Raw genomic sequence first — 20,736 nt, 5'->3', positions numbered from 1 at the left:
GACGCTTCTCATATGAAGAATAAAGTCGCATGAATTACACAGGTGTGATTTTTTTTCACAGACTAGAACAGCGCGTCAAAATCTTGATGGTGCTGTGGGTCTCGTCTATCAAATCTGATTGTTATTTTGTATTCTCTATTAGACGTAAGTCAGGTGATTGGTTGGGCCATTCTACAGCTTGATTTTTTTTCTCTGAAAGCGTGAGAGTTTCCTTGGCTGTGTTTTAGATCATTGTCTTGCTGAAATGTCCACTCTAATTTCATCTTCATCATCTTGCTAATGTAGATGCTGGACTGAAGCAGCTGATATTCATTTACCATAACGAAGAGCAGAAGGTTGCTGAAAAACTACTGAGAGATTTCAGCTGCTGTCTGGGCTTTCCATGCCTTTTTTCATACCTCCCTTTCTTCATGTGTTCAATACTTTTTCCCTGCGTCATTACATTTTATTACACATAACTTCATCTGTACACTATTAGTTTTTGTTCTTTGCATATTTGGATTTCTTTGGTTGTTAATCAACATCCGGGGAAAATTTCAAGTCAACGGCACCTTCAGAAATATGCTTTATACTTATTTCCCCCACTGTAGTTTTAGAGCATATTGAGTTTTGTCAGGGGCGAAGCAGTGGCGCAGTAGGCAGTGCTGACGCCTCACAGCAAGAAGGTCGCTGGGTCGAACCTCGGCTCAGTTGGCGTTTCTGTGTGGAGTTTGCATGTTCTCCCTGCGTTCGCGTGGGTTTCCTCCGGGTGCTCCGGTTGCCCCCACAGTCTAAAGACATGCGCTACAGGTGAATTGGGTAGGCTAAATTGTCCGTAGCGTATGAGTGTGTGTGTGAATGTGTGTGTGGATGTTTCCCAGAGATGGATTGTGGCTGGAAGGGCTTATGCTGTGTAAAAACTTGCTGGATAAGTTGGCGGTTCATTCCGCTGTGGCAACCCCGGATTAATAAAGGGCAAGAAAATGAATGAATGAATGAGTTTTGTCAGTCAGGGATTGATTGAGATGTAATGCTGACCCGGGATGGCGAGGTTCCTCAGAGCGCTCAGAGCGGCGTGTTGAACCGTGACGTTTCCCTCTTCAACGTGTCTGTCTAACAGCTCCAGAAGCTTCTGTACGATGCCGGTGTCTACCATGTGGATGCAGTTCCCATCTGAACAGGAGAAACACAGATGTGCAGTTTCAAAACAGTGACAATGTAAATATCCTCATTGTAAATGACTGGTCAGACTTTTGATTCGACATTCATGTGTATCAGATACAGTGCTGTTTTAATCACTGACTTAATTGTGTGTGTTAGAACATGTCCATTAGGGGTGTCAAAATTAATCGTTTCTTCGGTGCACCGCGATGCAGACGCGGACAATTCGGTATCGGTTCAGTAATAATAATAACCGGTTATTACTGACGTAATTTACCTCATATGCGGTCTGTCACGAGGGAGGCGATCGCGAGTATTTACAACGCTCTAACTACTTAAAACTCAGAAACTGTGCACAATTTCACTGTGTGTGTTTGCTGGATCAGTCTTTCACTGACATATACAACAAAAGCCCCTATTTCACTGAGATCGAGAGAATGAAAGTACTCCATTTCTCTCTCTCTCTCTCACACACACACACACACACACACACTCACTCACTCACTCACTCACTCACTCACTCACTCACACACTCACACACACACACACACACACACACACACACACACACACACACACACACACACACACACACACACACACACACACACACACACACACACACAGAGTGGCCCATTCGACCTGCTGGCGTGGCTTTTCTTCTCTTCTCGGCTGTTTTACAGCGTTACTTCTGTATAAAGAAACGAGCGCGTGTCTGCAGAGTTTTCTCCACCGTGTCTATCATACATCAGCTGTGAGATCGCCGCTGCCACCCGCCGCTTATCAGTGTCACTCATCAGTGAAGAGCGCAGCGCGCAAGAGCCAATCGCAACCGTTTTTGTTGAGGGTGTGACCAATCAAAGGGGTGTAAGAGAACTAGACAAGGATCAGAAAGTGAGCTGGATATTTATATTTGTTTATATTATTTGCTTAATGCTCGTTTTGTTTAAAGTTACAGTTTATATATCTGACTGTTTGTATTAAATGACAAAATTGTATTACAAATAGTTTATAAATATATTCATACATTTTAATACAAGAACTGCTGCTGTGAAGAAAATATAAAACTGTGTATGAAAAGCACCGTCAATGCACCGAAATATCGAATTGAACCGAATTGATGGCACGATAATCGGAACCGAACCGAACCGTGAGACTAGTGTAGGTTAACAGCTCTAATATCAATGTATATTTTTATAAATGGTTTTGCTCTGCTTTCGTTTTTTAAAAAAAGTCTCTGTCCACATGAAAACGCAAAACGTGCAATGATGCTTGTTAAGGGAATTTTATTATGTAATGTAAAGTGTATTTATATAGCACATTTATTGTGTATAGCCATACACCCAAAGTGCTTTACAATCATGAGGGGGTCTCTTCTCACCACCACCAGTGTGCAGCATCATCACAGGACAACGGCGCCAGTGCGCTCACCACACAATTGGGATTGGGCCTATATCATATACTGTGTATCTTATAAAACAAAAAACTCATACAGTTGTTGTTGTTGTTATTGCTTTTTGCTTACAGTACTCTAATTATTGCGTCTTTCTAACATTAATCTATTACGGGTTACACAGAAAACATTTTAAACTCTTGTTTTTTAATTGTTTTTCCTCAAATTAAGTCACTTCTACACTGATAACAACAGCTTGCATAGTGTTTAAAATTACAATAAAAATGTACACAGTGGTACATAACAAACAGCCATTGAAACAAATTGAATTACAACGTATGCATTTGAAACAAATACAGGCGGTTTTGTGTAAAACACCTGCAGAGCAATAACCACCATGATCCTGTAGTTCATGTATGTATAATGTCTTACCGTTGCGGGCAAAGTTAGCAATAGCGAGCGCTCCAGCTAGCTGGAGCTGGTGGTTGTTGGATGGCACCCATGAGAGCACCCTCTGAAAAACACTGCCTTTACCACCCTCAAACAGCTTCTGCATGGACTCATCTACAAGAAAAACACACCACACATGAGTGTAAACCCCAACACACTACCATGAGAGCCACACACAAAGGCTTTAACCTGGAGACTAAATCCTTGATCAATCTAGCGCTGGGTTTTTTAAAGTCTAAGACAGTGGACCTCCCTTTTGACACAACTTATCCATTGGCGCCCCCCTCCTCCCAAACACGCACGCACACACGAGCGCACACACACACAAAAAATTCTGGAGGTTTTCCTGCTACCTCATCATGCTTGGTTTCAAGGTGTCGCCAAAGTTTAGCGGATCTTGACAAACCACACATAAAGGTCGTGGTTCATCAGCTGGTCTCAGAAACTGATCCATTGTATTAGCAGGCATATACCTGTATTGGCGGGCTTGCCAAACAGAAGCGAATTCACAGCTATGGCCTTCTGGGTAAAAAAGGTTTTCTTATTTTTGACGTATTATTTTTTTTAGCTTTGTTTAATTAAAACGTTTAAAAATAATAATAAATACATATAATAATTTAACTTAATAATTATATTTTTATTATATGATATTTTTTCCCGCGCCTCCCCTGACATGCTCTGGCGCCCCCCAGGGGAGGCGCGCCTCACACTTTGAAAACCCCTGATCTAGCGTCTGAACACTTGAACACTTCTAGGTACTTTGAATTGTCTTGACCGTCAATGAATATGTTCACATTTATATTTACATGCTTAATTAACAATGGTGTTTCTGAGTGGTTGGCGCCATCTAGTGACTAAATAATACGCAGGTTAGTGGATGCTCCACTCAGCCATTTTCGTTTCTGCCTCTTTCTGTGTTTAATTAAAGAATTAATACACTATTACGACTCAGAACAATGTCTTGTGTGTAATTTATTTGTTTTGTGGCAAGTAGCTGTGTTATAACCAGAATAAAGTACATCCAGGACAGTTGTTTTCTCAGAATAAAGCCCTTCAGTCTTATACAATCATGCCAAGCTGTTGATAATGCAGTCAGGATTTACTCTGCGATAACAACCTCCTGGATGTGCTTCATCACTTACAAAACATAACATAACTTAGCAATATTTTATTTTAAGTCCCAAATCACACTATTAATAAACTATGTATTAACTAAGGCTATTAGCTTAATACAGTACTAATTAGCTGCTTATTAATATGAAGTAAGGTAGAAGTTGGGTTTAGGTTTTGGGCATGATTAGGGACGTTGATCATAATTTAAAACTACTAAATGAACAGTTGGCGAGGCAGTGGCGCAGTAGGTAGTGCTGTCGCCTCACAGCAAGAAGGTCGCTGAGTCACTGGTTCGAACCTCGGCTCAGTTGGCGTTTCTGTGTGGAGTTTGCATGTTCTCCCTGCCTTTGCGTGGGTTTCCTCCGGGTTTCCCCCACAGTTCAAAGACATGCGGTACAGGTGAATTGGGTAGGCTAAATTGTCCGTAGTGTATGAGTGTGTGTGTGAATGTGTGTGTGGATGTTTTACAGAGATGGGTTGCGGCTGAAAGGGCATCCGCTGCGTAAAAACTTGCTGGATAAATTGGCGGTTCATTCCGCTGTGGCGACCCCGGATTAATAAAGAGACTAAGCCAACAAGAAAATAAATGAATGAATGAAAATGAACAGTTCATATCTTAATAATAGGCAGGTAATAATCCAGTAGTTAATAGCGCGAGTTTGGACTTGAAGTAAAGTGTTACCCATAACTTGAAATATAGCGACTGGCCAATCAGAATCAAGAATTTAAGACAGCCATGTATTAAAATATTATTAACAACTATGATTTAAAATATTCTTCAGAATATCTTGTTTTGTGTTCAGGAAGATCATAAAAAATTTTGCACTTCAAGGTAAGAAAAAAAGAGAAACTTTTCATTTTTACGTAAATTATAATACTATAGAGTACTATATAGTACGCTAGTACAGTATGCGAGCCGAGTAGTACATCAGAGTTCATAGTATTCGAAAAACAGTATGTGAGAAGTACCCGGATGACCTAATCTTCCGACAAGATTCTGAAGTGCGCATGCGATGGACGCTACGCTATCCAATGATGCCACGCAAGAGAATTCATGAATGGGAGTAATGAATGGGATGCAACTGACGCGGGTAGGTCCTGGATAATGCCAAATAGTGGATGTAGTACGTCCGAGTTCCATTCATACTACTGACATTTATAATCAGGGCTTTACATTAAAGGTTCAGGACACACTGGAGAACTTTATTTAATATTAACAGATTTGAGTGTGTCGAGCATCAGTTAAGACAATGTTAGCACCTGTCAGGTTTAATTGTGGGGAAATCTGGATAATTTGGAGCTTTTGTCAGCTAATTTCAGCTTCCGGGTTTAAAATGATTTTTAGGGCGGGATCAAAATCGGCGACGTAGCGCAGAACTGCAAGTGCAATGATGACGCGTCGGTTTCTCATTATTATTCAAAGCGGAGTTTCCTTATCCTATGAGAAGAGCCGGCTGCTTAATTATTCATGAGACCTGCCAGAGTCAAGCCCGAGCTGTGAGACACGTCACGGACCCACGGCACGGGCACACAATATTTAGCCGTTCATGAAGGCTCATATGCGTTTGTTTTCATGATCCACGGGGTTTGTTGCATGTTTTCCCCCGCGATCTTGTCAGGGCCGATCATACAGCAAAGCTGTGTGTGTGATGCAAGCATTTTTTTGGGAGAGCAGCACGAGAATTAGAGAATGGCGGACATTGTCTTTTATCAGGAGTTCGTTCACATTCAGACACATCACTGTGCTACTGTGTTTGCCTAAATCCTCAAGATTACCAGCAGGGCAAACGGTTAAAATAGACAGGTCAGGAGACCTGCTGCACTGATTCTCCTGGATACAGGGATTGAGGGAGAAGTCCTCATTTATAGTGTTTACATGAACACACTTATCTTTATAATGATATAAATTGTGGTTGTCTGTATATGAAATTTCAAATAACAGATGTAACATGGCATTAAATCACTGTTCATTTCTTTGCATTTTAACTTTGTAAACTATAAACTCATGCGTCTCCTCGCGGTTTGTCTCATTTTGTGAGCTAGCTTCGTTCGCTCACGTTCTCCCCTGCTGGCCACGCCCACTCCTGCCCGATGCTCGCAGAGCTCCACGCCCATTAATCATGCATCTTTTGAAAAAATTCTGAAGTAGACTTTAACCGAAAGTGGGGGGTGTCATGGCCCTTTAACACCCGCCAACCCGCCAAATGCGGGTAAATTTCAGCTTTGGCAGGTTAGACAGTCACTCCCACTAGCCACTTTGGCTCGTTGAAAATAATTTTTCAATTGTGGTTTTCTTAAAAGCAGGGTTCGTCTATAAGAATGACCCAATATGCGTGCAAATGTGATCCTAGAATGGAGAAACAGCACGACTAACAACAAAAAATTGCATTCGCGCGAGCAGAAGAAAGCAGATGAATACCGAATGAGAGGATAATCACTCGCGATAACAGCTGATGTGATGCGCGCGACTGTTTAAAGCGTGTGCGCGCTCCTGTTTCCTTCCTTGAAGCACGCGTGCCTGGAACGCAACTGTGATCAAATCTCTTTCAAATAGTCAGGCAAATAAATAATGCTAATGCACACACAGTCTTGCTGCTTTCAAGAGCTCCAAATATGTCTTATGTGTAAGCAGTACCGGTTGCTTTCGCTTTGAACAGATTAATAATCGGCCTTAACCGTGTGATCATCCTTCCATTATCACACAGTTTGTTTTATCACCTGCTTTCTTTTGCTTACGGTTATTTATGTTTATATGGTTTAATTATCATTTTTTACAACAACATTGCTTTAATATGAGATTAACTCTTCATTTATGTGTAGTTAACTGGTGATCTGAGAGACCTGTAGCGAGGACAGATTACTGTGCATATTTTAATACATGACTATAATTATTTTTAAAAGTCAGTTGTTTTTCTTTGGTTTTTTAAAAGAAATGTTTTGTTAAATAAAAAGTATAGTATGCAGCTATATTTAGCTTGTTTGACACATTTAAATTTTGTGGCTAAGAAATAATTATTGTTTGGTGTGGTCAGAGATAAATTAGGTAAATCCTTCATTTTGAGTTCTGAAAAGTCATGCAGTATAACACTATAGCCCCTTTCACACATACAGACCTTTCCGGAAAATTGCCGGCAATTTTCCGGAAAGGTTGTATGTGTGAACAGGTCCTTTTTGAAAATACCGGTAAATTCATTCTGGCTATTTTCCGGAAACAGAAGTTGTAACATTACCGGCAATTTGCCGGAATGCTGCGCTGTGTGAATGCAGAAGGAAGATTGCCGTAATAAGCGCGTGCACGTCTAGAACGTGCTGCCGTGAGACGTCTGTTTTAGCCAATCACAACAGTCAGGCGCATTTACGTCCGCGCGGTTTATGAGAATAAAAGCCTTTGAATATTTTTCCAGACACATTTAGCTGCTAGAAGTTAGTCAGATCACATTTATATGTTCTTCTTAATGCCAACTGTGTAAATAATCATCGATGAGATGCTTATGATAAGCCGTTGTTTGTTTACCTTCAAGCTTTGCGTGTGCCTGTGAAACAGCCTGTGAGCGCCTGCACACGCACATATTATGAACATCTCGACATGCGAAAGTGATCCTGCGAAAGTTGTTCACAATATTGATCATCCACAGAGTTTGTAATTTAGTCAAATGTTTACAAATACAAGCGCAGCCGTTTAAAGCTCATTTGTGGTGAATGATGTCAGAATTTACCGTTATTTTGGAATGGATGTGTGAACGCTCTTTTCCGGAAAATTTCCGTAACGTCCTCGCCTGTGTGAACAGCGCTTTTTTGAATATACCGGTAAAGTCGTTCCGGAAATTTTCCAGATATTTACCAGTATCACTGTGTGAAAGGGGCTTATGAAACCATGACCCATTTGCTCATACACGACACACAACGTGAAATGAAAGAGAAGGCATGAAGACATAACACAAAATCTAAATCAAGTAATTTTAGCATGTCAAAGTCATATTTATGGAGCCACACTGTCCAGGACACCGATCCTCCAAGACTTTATTTGCCCGTCCTTGACCTAGACCGTCACAACAGTTTAATAAAGGTTACTCCCAAAATTCACTCAAAGCATCATGGGAAAGTGTGTTGTGAGTTGGTGTACCTCCGAGCAGCAGCAGAACCATGAGGTCTGAGGCGGTCTTGAGCTGAGCTGCGTCCTCCTCGCGCTCGCTGTTCACCGTCTGCGCCACCACCTCCAGCAGACACTCCACCAGGCCAGCATCCACCAGCTGGAGCTTGATCACATCTGACACACAAACACACATACACACAGAGAGGATCACAGCACAGCCTTCAGCTCTCACAGGGGTTTCGCAGCACACAGTGACACCACACCGAGACCCAAAAACTGAAATTAGATCCAGAAGGCAAGGCAAAAAAACACTGCTCCGAGAAGCAGGCTGTCATGCTGGATGGCAATGAACTTGAAGTCGGAATGAAATCAAAATCTTCTTATTTTTATATGTATATATTAGCTCTTGTTAAAAGTGATGTATCTGTGCACTTCATCATTTTGTAAGACTTCAAGTGCCCTCGTAGTTTTTTTTCAAATATTATGACCTTTCCTCACCCCTCAAAACAACTTTTATTCATTTCTGGTCACATGGAATGCCTTTAGGGTGGAGCTATCAGTCCTTTAGGGTGGGGCTATCAGACATTTAGGGTGGGGCTATCAGTCCTTTAGGGTGGGGCTATCAGTCCTTTAGGATGGGGCTATCAGACATTTAGGGCAGGGCTATTAGACATTTAGGGTCGGGCTATCAGTCCTTTAGGGTTGGGCTATCAGACATTCAGGGTGGGGCTATCAGACATTCAGGGTGGGGCTATCAGACATTCAGGGTGGGGCTATCAGACATTCAGGGTGGGGCTATCAGAAATTTACGACGGGGCCATCAGACATTTAGGGCAGGGCTATCAGTCCTTTAGGGTGGGGCTATCAGTCCTTTAGGGTTGGGCTATCAGACATTTAGGGGGGGGGGCTATCAGACATTTAGGGGGGGGGCTATCAGACATTTAGGGCGGGGCTATCAGTAAATTTTGGGTTGGGCTATCCGGCATATAGGGTGGGGCTAGCAGTCCTTTAGGGCGGGGCTATCAGTCTTTTAGGGTGGGGCTATCAGTCCTTTAGGGTGGGCTGTCAGTCCTTTAGGGTGGGGCTTACAGTCATTTAGGGCAGGGCTATCAGACATTTAGGGTTGGGCTATGAGTCCTTTAGGGTGGGGCTATCAGGCATTTAGGGTGGGGCTATCCATCCTTTAGGTCGGGGCTATCACACATTTAGGGTTGTGCTATCAGTCCTTTAGGGTGGGGCTATCAGACATTTAGGGTTGGGCTATCAGTCCTTTAGGGTGGGGCTATCAATTATTTAGTGCAGGGCTATCAGTCCTTTAGGGTGGGGCTATCAGGTATTTAGGGTGGGGCTATCAGTCCTTGAGTTCGGAGCTATTAAACCTTTAGGGCAGGGCTATATGTCCTTTAGGGTGGAGCTAACAGGCATTTAAGGTAGTGCTATTAGTAATTTAGGGTGGGGCTATAAGGCATTTAGGGCAGAGCTATCTGTTATTTTGGGTGGGGCTATCAGGCATTTAGGATAAAGCTATCAGTCCTTTAAGGCCGGGTTTTCAGCAATTAAGGGAGGGGCTATTAGTACTTGAGGGCAGGGCTAGCAATTATTTAGGGAGGAGCTATCACTCCTTTGGGGTGGGGCTTTCAGTAATTTAGGGAAAGGTTATCAGTCATTTATGGCGGGGCCATGTTGGGTGGCTCAGTGGCTCATTATCATTTAAAGGGGCTGCACGGTGGCACAGTGGGTTCCAAGTTTGCCTCGCAAAAAGGTCGCTGGTTCGAGTCTCAGTTGGGTCAGTTGGCGTTTCTGAGTGGAGTTTGCATGTTCTCCCCGTGTTGACCTGGGTTTCCTCCAGGTGTTCCAGTGTCCCCCACAAGTCCAATCACATGCGGTACAGGTGAATTGGGTAAGCTAAATTGTCCATAGTTATGTGTGTGAACGGGTGTGTGGATGTTTCCCAGAGATGGGTTGCAGCTGCAATGGCATCTGCTGCGTAAAAAACATGTGCTGGATGAGTTGGCGGTTCGTTCTGCTGTGGCGACCCCAGATTAATAAAGGGACTAAGCCGAAAAGAAAATGAATGAATGAATGAATCATTTAATTAATGATTTACCAGCATTACTTGTGGCTGGAAGGGCATCCGCTGCAAAAAGCAGATGCTGGATAAGTTGGCGATTCATTCCGCAGTGGTGACCACAGATTAATAAAGGGACTAAGCCGAAAAGAAAATGAATGAATAAATAACAGCATTACAATGGTCTAATAGACGGTTTTTGTTTTATTTAAAAATAACTTTGAGCAGATCTGATCTAATATGGATCAGCATTAAATTGCATTATTTTAATATCAGCATTGCGGTCTCACCACAGCCCAGTACATATATAATCTTCTTCAGTTTCATTTTTATAAATGCATAATTAAGGCAGTTTTTTATGTTTCTAATAATTGTAAATAAATGTTTATTTAAACACATTAAATCCTGCACTGATCACAGGAGGAAAAATTTAATATTAGTTGACAGCAGAAATCAGGACATCATTCATAAATGCCTCTTCAAATACAGAAACAAGTGAATTCTCTGACCCAAAAACACTAAACCGGCCACCGTGATGTAACACACATTATATCATGACATGATTTCCTACATGTAAACAGATATAGTGTGCATGGATCCATCAGATGCAGGATAACAATCTGGTGGAGCAAATACTGAAGACTGAGTGTTGGAGGGGAAGTGAGGTCAGACTGAAGCAGACATATGGCCTGCTCACTCAGATCTGGCAGATGATGAGGAGACACCTGCAGTGCACAGGTTCAACACTGCTTACTCTTTAGCTCTCTAAAAATCACACACACACACACGCACACATGTACTCAAACACACAAACATGCATACATACACATTCATATCCATCCACCCACCCACACACACACACACACACACACACACACACACACACACACACACACACACACACACACACACACACACACACACACACACACACACACAAACACACAAACACACGCACAAACACACGCACAAGCCCACATACACACACACGCATAAACACACACACACACGTACTCATAAACACACTCACATGCACACATACACATCCATATCCACCCACACACACACACACACACAAACGCACAAGCGCGCGCACACACACACACACACAAACACACACACACATACATATACTCATAAACACACTCACATGCACACATCCATATCAGCCACACACACGCGCATAAACACACACACATTTACTCATAAACACACTCACATGCACACATCCATATCAGCCACACACACGCGCATAAACACACACACATTTACTCATAAACACACTCACATGCACACATCCATATCAGCCACACACACACACACACACACACACACACACACACACACACACACACACACACACACAAACAAACAAACACGCACGCACTCATAAACACACTCACATGCACACATCCATATCAGCCACACACACACACACACACACACACACACAGGTGCATCTGTATGTGTACAGTGTGTGTGTGTGATTGTATATGTGTGCATGCCATTTTGTGTGTAGTATAGTACATGTAAATGTGTGTGAGAGTTTATGTGGGCATGAGTGTGTGTGTGTGTGTTTGTCTGTGTGTGTTCCTGTGCAGGTGCATATTTGTGTGTGTGTGTGTGTGTGTTTATGTTTACAAATGAGTGTGTATGAGTGTGCGCCTGCCTGTGCGCGTGCATTTGATTGTGTGTTTGTTTGCATGCGAGTATGTGAATGTGAGTGTGTATATGTCTGCATGTGTGTGGGTGGGTATGTGTGTATCAGAGTGTGTTTGAGTGCTCGCAAGCACATATTTGTGTGTGCATGTGTTTGTGTTCCCGATATGTGTGTTCAGGTGGATATGTGTGTGTATGTGCTTGTTGGTGTGTTTGACTGCTCATGAGTAAACTCATCCGTACTAACACACACATACACACACACACACACACACACAATAAATACACAGACGCATGCACTCATATACACTCATATGTACACACAACCACACATATGCTTTCAGACAAACATATTCACACACACACTCACATGAATGCATACACACACACATATACACACACACACACTCATGTGTATACTTGCACACACACTAATATGCACCTGAACAGGAAAACACACAAATGCACTCAAACACACACACACACACGCATTCAGACACATTTAGACACATACATACACACAATCACCCGCACACATGCTCTCATACATGCACACATACATACATACACACACATACATAAACTCATACATGAATGCATACACACAACGCTTACATACACACTGTACACACACACACACACACACTTGTTCAGTCTCGCACACACTGAACTCGGCCTGCAGTGGTGTGTAGTGTCTGTAAGTAGGCCGTTGTCGTGGAGACGGGCAGTATGGGATGGCAGCACTGTGCTCTGAATGATAACAGGCAAAGCGGCTCGTTCACACAGAAACACACACACACACACAGCTCTCCATCTCTCACACTCGCTCTCTCTGATCCTTCATGCACACGGTCAGGGATTTATGCACTTCACATTCCTTAAAGACTTTCCACTTTTCAGACTACACTCACCGGCCACTTTATTAGGTACACCTTACTAGTACCGGGTTAGACCTCAATTTCGCCTTCAGAACTGAATCCTTCATGGCATAGAATCAACAAGGTACTGGAAACATACTATGTATGTTAAATATATATTTAAAATGTAAAACTAATTATTGGTTAATGTTTTATTTATATATTGTATAATATTTTATTTATAGCTATTCTAAGTATGGGACGGCGCGGTGGCGCAGAGGGTAGCACAATCACCTCACAGCAAGAAGGTCGCTGGTTCAAGCCTCATCTAAGTCAGTTAGCATTTCTGTGTTGAGTTTGCATGTTCTCCCCGTGTTGGCGTGGGTTTCCTCCGGGTGCTCCGGTTTCCCCATAGACTGTAAAATATATGGACGTAGTATCCGTGACGTCACCCATAGGTTTTTAAATAGCGCAAAAGAAGCCACAAGTAGGCGCGGCCAACCGTCGCCATTTTGTTCGCGCGTCATCACACCCACGGCGGGATACCAAATAAGGGCAAAGAGGCGGAGAGTGAGCGGAGCTACAGACACATGCTGACAGTTTGCTTGGACCTGGTTCAGACACACTTTACTTTGGGAGAACGCTTAATACTTTATCACCTGCGACTCGCTTGTGTTCTGACCACTTGTGCTTGGTTGTACACTATATCAATAAAGTGTTTAGTCTTTTAAAAACACTGCTGTAATACATTGAACCACTAAACATTGTTCTTATGACGTTTTTCAACAGGAGGAAAATACAAATTACTTCCAAACACTTCAGATATAGTCTGTGTTAGTTAATGTAAGACCAGCATAACACTGTATGACAACGCTTCAGATGACTGATCTAGAGCCTACAGCTAATCAATCTGTCAGATTCTGGAGTGCATTACAGCTCTAAATATAAATATAAACGATAAATGATCTTAAATAAAACAAATACATGTATAGAGATGGTATATAAGTATACAACTTTACTCACATGGGAAACGGAGGCCACGTGAATGGTTTGTGAGCACAATTAAGTGCACTCAGCATGCCATGACATCTAATAATTGTAGGAAACAAGTCCAAAAGGCAGTTGACTGTGTAAAGCCACATAAAACAACACAGAAATACGATAAATATGCCGAGTTCAGTGGCTAATCTGCAGGATTCAGCTGAGGTGACGGGACGGCGACCAACGAGACCTAGCTGTCAATCAAGTGGCCACGCCCTTAATTATGCAAACTTAATATAACTTAATATAAAGGAAACGGACGAGTTATAAAAAAATTCACCCCCCTCACAGTTGTCACGAAGGGTAATATTAGCTGTATTAACCAAAATCTTGTTTTGTAGCAGGCTGTAAACACCTTTTTTTCTGTTGTAAAGTTGGCCATTCTAACAGTGGGCTCAATTGAAATTTGCTCTGTTTTGGAGCCAGGAGCGGCCAGGACTAGCGGAATTTCGCATGAATTGCAGTTTTAGTTACTTCCGTATTGGCTTCCTGAGGGAGAGCGGGAGGTTGCCGCTTGGGTTTCCCCCACAAATCCAAAGACATGCGGTGCAGGTGAATTGGGTAAGCTAAACTGTCTGAGCGTGTGTGAATGAGTGTGTATGGATGTTTCCCACTGATGGGTTGCAGTTGAAAGGGCATCCGCTGCGTAAAAACATGTGCTGGATAAGTTGGAGGTTCATTCCACTGTGGTGACCCCAGATTATTAAAGGGACTAAGCTGAAAATGAATGAATTTTAATTAATAAACCAACTACTAGTTCTGACAAGAAAGCGTTTTGGGTTTAATAATCAATGCAAAACTTAACCTCTGTAAACAACGATCAAGTCTATATTCAACTCTCTGTCTTACCAACTTTCATTTCCTTACAATGATGCTTTTGACTTCCTTGCATGAATACGAGACAACACACACCAGTGCAGACGTTTCCACACACACACACCCCCATTCACACAGCTTTCTTTCAGACACACATTTGACTGTCGCTTCACATTCTCAGACGAGCTCGCAGACAAAAAGAGCAGCTGAGCGCAACATGCGGATCTTTTAAAAAGCGAGTCCAGATCGCAGCTGTAACACAACCTGCAGGCCTATTTGAGGAACGCATGGAGATAACACTTATTAGCCAAACGCAGAAAACACACACATCTGCCTAATTGCAGACTTCAATCTCTGCACTCAACCATAGATACATTTTTCATCAGCAAATAAGACAGATTTTGCTTTAAGATGCTCTGTTTGGCAGGTTTGAACGTTGACATAAAAAATTAAATCTTCATAATCTTAAATAATTAACAATCTACTGAACCAGAGACGCATACTGTACGTTTACATCACCAAATAAGACCGATTTTGCTTTGAGATGCCGTTTGGCAGGTTTGCAGGGTGAAGCAAAAAAATTCATAATCTTAATTAATTAACATTTCACTTAACCAGAGACACATTAACATCCCCAACACAATTGCTCATATATATCACAAGTCAAATATTTGCACACCCAAATTAAATATATACATGACTACATCGCATGATTAATTTGTTTATATTTGTATATATTACAAATTATATATAAATATATTTATTAGGAATTGTATGCATATATGTATGTTTGTGTTATATATATATATATATTTGTATATATATGTGTTTGTATATATATCTATATATCTATATATATATCTATATATATATATATATATCTATATATATATATATATATATATCTATATATATATATATATATATATATATATATATATATATATATATATATATATATATATATATATATATATATATATATACACACACACACACACACACACACACACATATACATATATGTATGTGTGTGTGTGTGTGTGTGTGTGTGTGTGTGTGTGTGTGTATATATGCATAAATATATATGCATAAATATATACAGTGCGCGTGTATATATTATGTAAATACAAACTTTTATCTTGGATGCAATTTTTTATGTACAGAATATATTTAAAAAGTGAAGCCATGATCTAGAAAATTCATCGAAAATCTGACCTTACTTTGTTGGCTCACGATCAAACGCTCAAACCCAAAAGCAGCTGCAAACACATGCGCATTGATTTGATAGAGTGTCTGGTTTCCAAGCACAACAGGTGTGTGTGTGTGTGTGTGTGTGTGTGTGTGTGTGTGTGTGTGTGTGTGTGTGTGTGTGTGTGTGTGTGTGTGTATGTGTGTGTGTGTGTGTGTGTCTCACAGCTGGAGAAGAAGCTTTGAGTCAGTCAGTCAGTGGGTCAGTGGGTCTGCAGCGCCGACATGCAGATACATATTCAACACTGATCAGACACTGCAGTGCCTCAACGCACGATCACAAGATTAACATGATGCACATATTGACGTTATGGAAAAGAAACACATCAGCTGTCAATTAAAAACGCTGCTTTTCCTTCAAAACCAAATAAGTACTACAAAAATATCAAAGTGCAATAGAAGTATCATAAAGTTACAATGCACCAAAACTGTTAAACAATTTGAGCTTAAAACTATTATTATTATAATTATGATTATATATTTTTTGTTGTCATTATTATAATTATTAATTATTAGTAGTAGTAGTACATTTATAATAGCTTTTTGTATATTCAAGTCTAACAACAACAGTCAAGTATTTAGATGCTGGTAATTATCATCAAAATATAAAAAAATTTATCTATATTAATTAATTAAAATTCTGTAAAATAATTTAATTTAGTTAAATTAAAAGTAAAAAAAAAGTTGCCATAAAGTTCATTTTATTTTGCCAATTTTGTGAATTTATGATCTTATTTGTAATCAATTATGTTATATTTATTAAGTATATAATTTATAAATCAGCATTATCGACAAACTGTCTATGGAAAAAATATATAAAATTAAAAAAAAATAAAACATAATATAAAATTGAATGAAACAAAATCAAATCAAATTAAATTAAATAAAAAAATAAATAAAATAAAATAAAACATAAAACGTAGTTAAACATGTTTTAAATAAATAATTAAAAATAAAATAAAACAAAAAAATAAAACATAAAATAACATAATGAAACAAAATAAAATTTAATTAAATTTAAAAATAAAAAAAATTCTTAAAAAATAATAAAAATAAAACATACAATTACATTTTTCAAATAAATAAATAAATAAATAATAAAACAAAACAAAATAAAATAAACAAAATAAAAATCATATTCTTCTTAATCTTATTTGTAATCAGTTATGTTATACTAATTAAGTATATAATTCACAAATCAGCATTATCGACAAACTGTTTATGGAAAAACAAAATAAAATTATTTTTTAAATAAATAAATAAAATAAAACATAAAATAAAGTAAAATTAATAAAAAATAAAACAAAACATAAAATCAAACAAAATAAATTAAAACAAAATTAAATTAAATAAAAACTGGTAATTGTATTGATTTCAGCAATAAAAAAATATCGATGGACACTATAAAAGGTTTTAATTATTTTAAAGCAATCTTGTGCACACTTGATATTATTTGGAGTTATTAAATTATATTATTTAAACATCAGCATTATATTAGATCATGCAAACCTGGTCCTACGCTCAAACATTATTCTCTTTTCTGTTAAGTGTTTCAATAAAAGAAAGTCCATAATTTGATTCATTAGTGTCTAATTATTAATTAATGCTTCTCACCATTCTCAGCAAGAGGCGCCAAAACCTCAAAGATCATCTCCTTCTTCTCGTGCTCCGCCTGCTTTCGGAAGAGCCGCACCAGCTCCTCTGCGATATTCGTGGAGGCAAACTGCTCCTTACTGGACTCTGTTGGAGGATCAGCCAAAAGAGAAGTGTTAGCCTTATGCAATATCATCCAATATGCAGTTATTCGCCCTCTTGGGAATTTTGTTTCTTTTTCAAATATTTCTCAAATGATGTTTAACAGAGCAAAACATTTTTCACAGTATTTCCTGTAATATTTTTTCTTCTGAATAAAGTCTTATTTGTTTTATTTCGACTAGAATAAAAGCAGCTTTTAAATTTTTTTAAAAACAATTTTAAGGTCAAAATTATTAGCCCCCATAAGCAATATTTGTTTTCAATTGTCTACAGAACAAACCAATGTTATACAATGACCTGCCTAATTCCCAGAGTTAACCTTAACCTAGTTAAGCCTTTAAATGTCACTTTAAGCTGTATAGAAGTGTCTTGAAAAATATCTAGTCAAATATTATTTACTCTCATCATAACAAATATCAAATAAATCATTTATTAGAGACGAGTTATTAAAACTATTATGATTAGAAATGTGTTGAAGAAATCTTCTGTCTTTTAAACAGAAATTGGGAAAAAACAAACAAACAGGAGGACTAATAACTCAGGGGGGCTAATAATTCTGACTTCAACTGTATTATAATGCATGCAGGTGTGCAGTGTGACAGGATGGAATCAGGATCTCACCGAGCTCTGCCAGGTTGCCAAATGCGATGAGACACATTTCTGTGAGCGGCGTGTTTTGGGAATGAACGCCCAGCAGTCGCACTAGGGTTGGTATCACACCCATGCTGATCAGCTGAGCCTGCAACGAGTCTGCAGAAGGAAGAAAACACAGCATTTATTACAGTTCAGGCAGTTTACTGAACAACAGTGACATAATAGCAGTTACTAAATGTGCTGTACAGACAACTGTGGGAAAAATCAGAGCACATCACGAGGAGAACATCCAAACTCCACACTGAATTTGCCAACTGGCCCAGCCGGGACTCGAACCAGCGACTTTATTGCTGCAAGGCGACCTTCTTCTGAGCCACCGTGCCACCACTCTAAAATCTATATTATCTAAATCAGGGGCCAACCCTGTTCCTGGAGAGCCACCTTCCTGCAGATTTCAGTTGCAACCCATATCAAACACACCTGCCTGTAATTATCATGTGGTGTTCAGGTCCTAATTAATTGGTTCAGGTGTGTTTGATATGGGTAGCAACTGAAATCTGCAGGAAGGTGGCTCTCCAGGAACTCTCTCAGTACTTCTTAAGCAACCCTCTGCCCTTCGTCATATAGTGAATGAATATTAGCGGCTTCAGTCCAACATCTACATTAGCAGGATGATGAAGATGAAACCAGGGTAGACATCCAGCAAGACAGTGATCTTTGTTGGCCAACCCTGATCTAAGTTATTACTCATTTTGTTTATTCAGCACACCTTCCGAAACTAAAAAAAAAGGAGAGATTTTTCTTATGGTTTGTATCCTGCAGTGATAAACTCTGCCAATTCTCCAGCTCAAAGTAATGAAGGCTGTAGGTAAAAATGCAGTGACATTATATACTGCGCTGAGATTTCATTTTTCCAGAGTGCTTTGCTGAGACGAGCAAAGAAAATGTAGTCTTGACCTGAAAATGTGAACGATAAATCAAGACAACAGTGCAACAAAGCACTGCTTAGCCATCACATTTCATACTCTGAAATAAAACACAGCTGTGAATCAAGCTTGAATGCAATTTAAAGAATGTTTTTACATCAATGTGGAGTTTTTTGGGAAGATTTTCACCGATTTTTTTTTTTTTTTTTTTTTTTTTTTTTTGGTCAACTGATGTGGGGGAAATAAGTATTGAACACCTCATGTTGTTTTTTTCTAGGAAAGATATTCTAAAGGAGCTGTTGGAATTAAACCAGATTTTTGTAAAAACCCAAACATTCATTCATTCATTCATTTTCTTGTCGGCTTAGTCCCTTTATTAATCCGGGGTCGCCACAGCGGAATGAACCGCCAACTTATCCAGCAAGTTTTTAGGCAGCGGATGCCTTTCCAGCTGCAACCCATATCTGGGAAACATGCACACACACACATACACACACTCATACACTACGGACAAATTAGCCTACCCAATTCACCTGTACCGCATGTCTTTGGACTGTGGGGGAAACCGGAGCACCCTGAGCAAACTCCACACAGAAACGCCAACTGAGCCGAGGTTCAAACCAGCGACCTTCTTGCTATGAGGTGATGGCACTGCCTACTGCGCCACTGCCTCGCCTGTTTAATTTTTAATATTTATATTTTTTAATAGCTAAATTATCCACTGATTTCTGGGAATTACCACCACAAAATTTTTTTTAATTGCGAAAAATCACAAAAACATCGTAAATAAAACTTGGGCGTCTGACTTTACAACATCTAATCATATACACGCACAAAAACAGTGGTCGCAGCTTCTGGTTCATGCTGGGTTTTTCTTCTCTATATTGTGACGCAGGTCCTAGAGAAACTGAACATTAAATGAGATAACAGTGGGCGTGGCTTGTTTTTTCTACTGCGAGCTGATTGGATGTAGTGAAGTAGGCATTTCATTCAGAAAGATGCGGGAAAGGGAGATTTATTACATCCTAACAGACACTTCCTGGGGTCCGTTCCTGGATTACTCAGTTAGCTGGATTTGGATATTGACGATTTGACACGATCCAGGATCGTTTCGTTCTTCAAAGCTGATCCGAGAGTTGTTGTCATAGCAACAGTTCTGCTAGGTCAAACCTGATCGGGAGCAGGTTCAATTCATATAAACAGGATTAGATCGGCTCAGTTCAAAGATAATACAGTAAGTATGTTCCCAATTCTGATATTTTCTTACAGTATTAGTTATATACACTTGGGAAAATTGTATATATATAAAGTTATAGTTATTAATAAAAAAAATTAAGTTATACATATTAATAAAACGTATGCAATCTGCACTCTCGAAATGAAAGTACAAAGACTGCCACCTGGTGGTGCAAAGAGAAAACTTATTGATATGAACTTTTTAGATCGCTTTAGTACAAATTGTGTATAATAGAAATGCAGAATATGTGACTTTTTTTTAAAGCAATAATACATTTATGCAGTCATAAACATGTTTTGATAGTTAATATGCCAGTGATTTGATGCTTCACAAAAGTTGCAGA

At 39.6% G+C, this 20,736-nt stretch overlaps 1 protein-coding gene across 4 annotated transcripts in view; it reads right to left on the bottom strand.

Moving 5' to 3' along the window:
• rap1gds1 (RAP1, GTP-GDP dissociation stimulator 1) overlaps positions 1-20,736 on the bottom strand; it is a 72,320-nt gene that overhangs the window by 15,317 nt on the left and 36,267 nt on the right. For all 4 annotated transcript variants that reach the window (XM_073907558.1, XM_073907560.1, XM_073907559.1 and 1 more), the window contains 5 exons: positions 18,258-18,386; positions 17,496-17,621; positions 8,220-8,363; positions 2,966-3,097; positions 1,018-1,152 (listed from right to left, as the gene is read on the bottom strand). In XM_073907558.1, the coding sequence (XP_073763659.1) occupies positions 1,018-1,152; positions 2,966-3,097; positions 8,220-8,363; positions 17,496-17,621; positions 18,258-18,386 (666 nt within the window). The remainder of the gene's footprint in view (positions 1-1,017; positions 1,153-2,965; positions 3,098-8,219; positions 8,364-17,495; positions 17,622-18,257; positions 18,387-20,736) is intronic.

The sequence above is a fragment of the Danio rerio genome, chromosome 7 (genome assembly GCF_049306965.1).
Source record: "Danio rerio strain Tuebingen ecotype United States chromosome 7, GRCz12tu, whole genome shotgun sequence".
Taxonomy (NCBI): Eukaryota; Metazoa; Chordata; class Actinopteri; order Cypriniformes; family Danionidae; genus Danio; species Danio rerio.
Note: the sequence above shows the minus strand (reverse complement) of the source record. Positions and strands in the feature narration are given on the sequence as shown.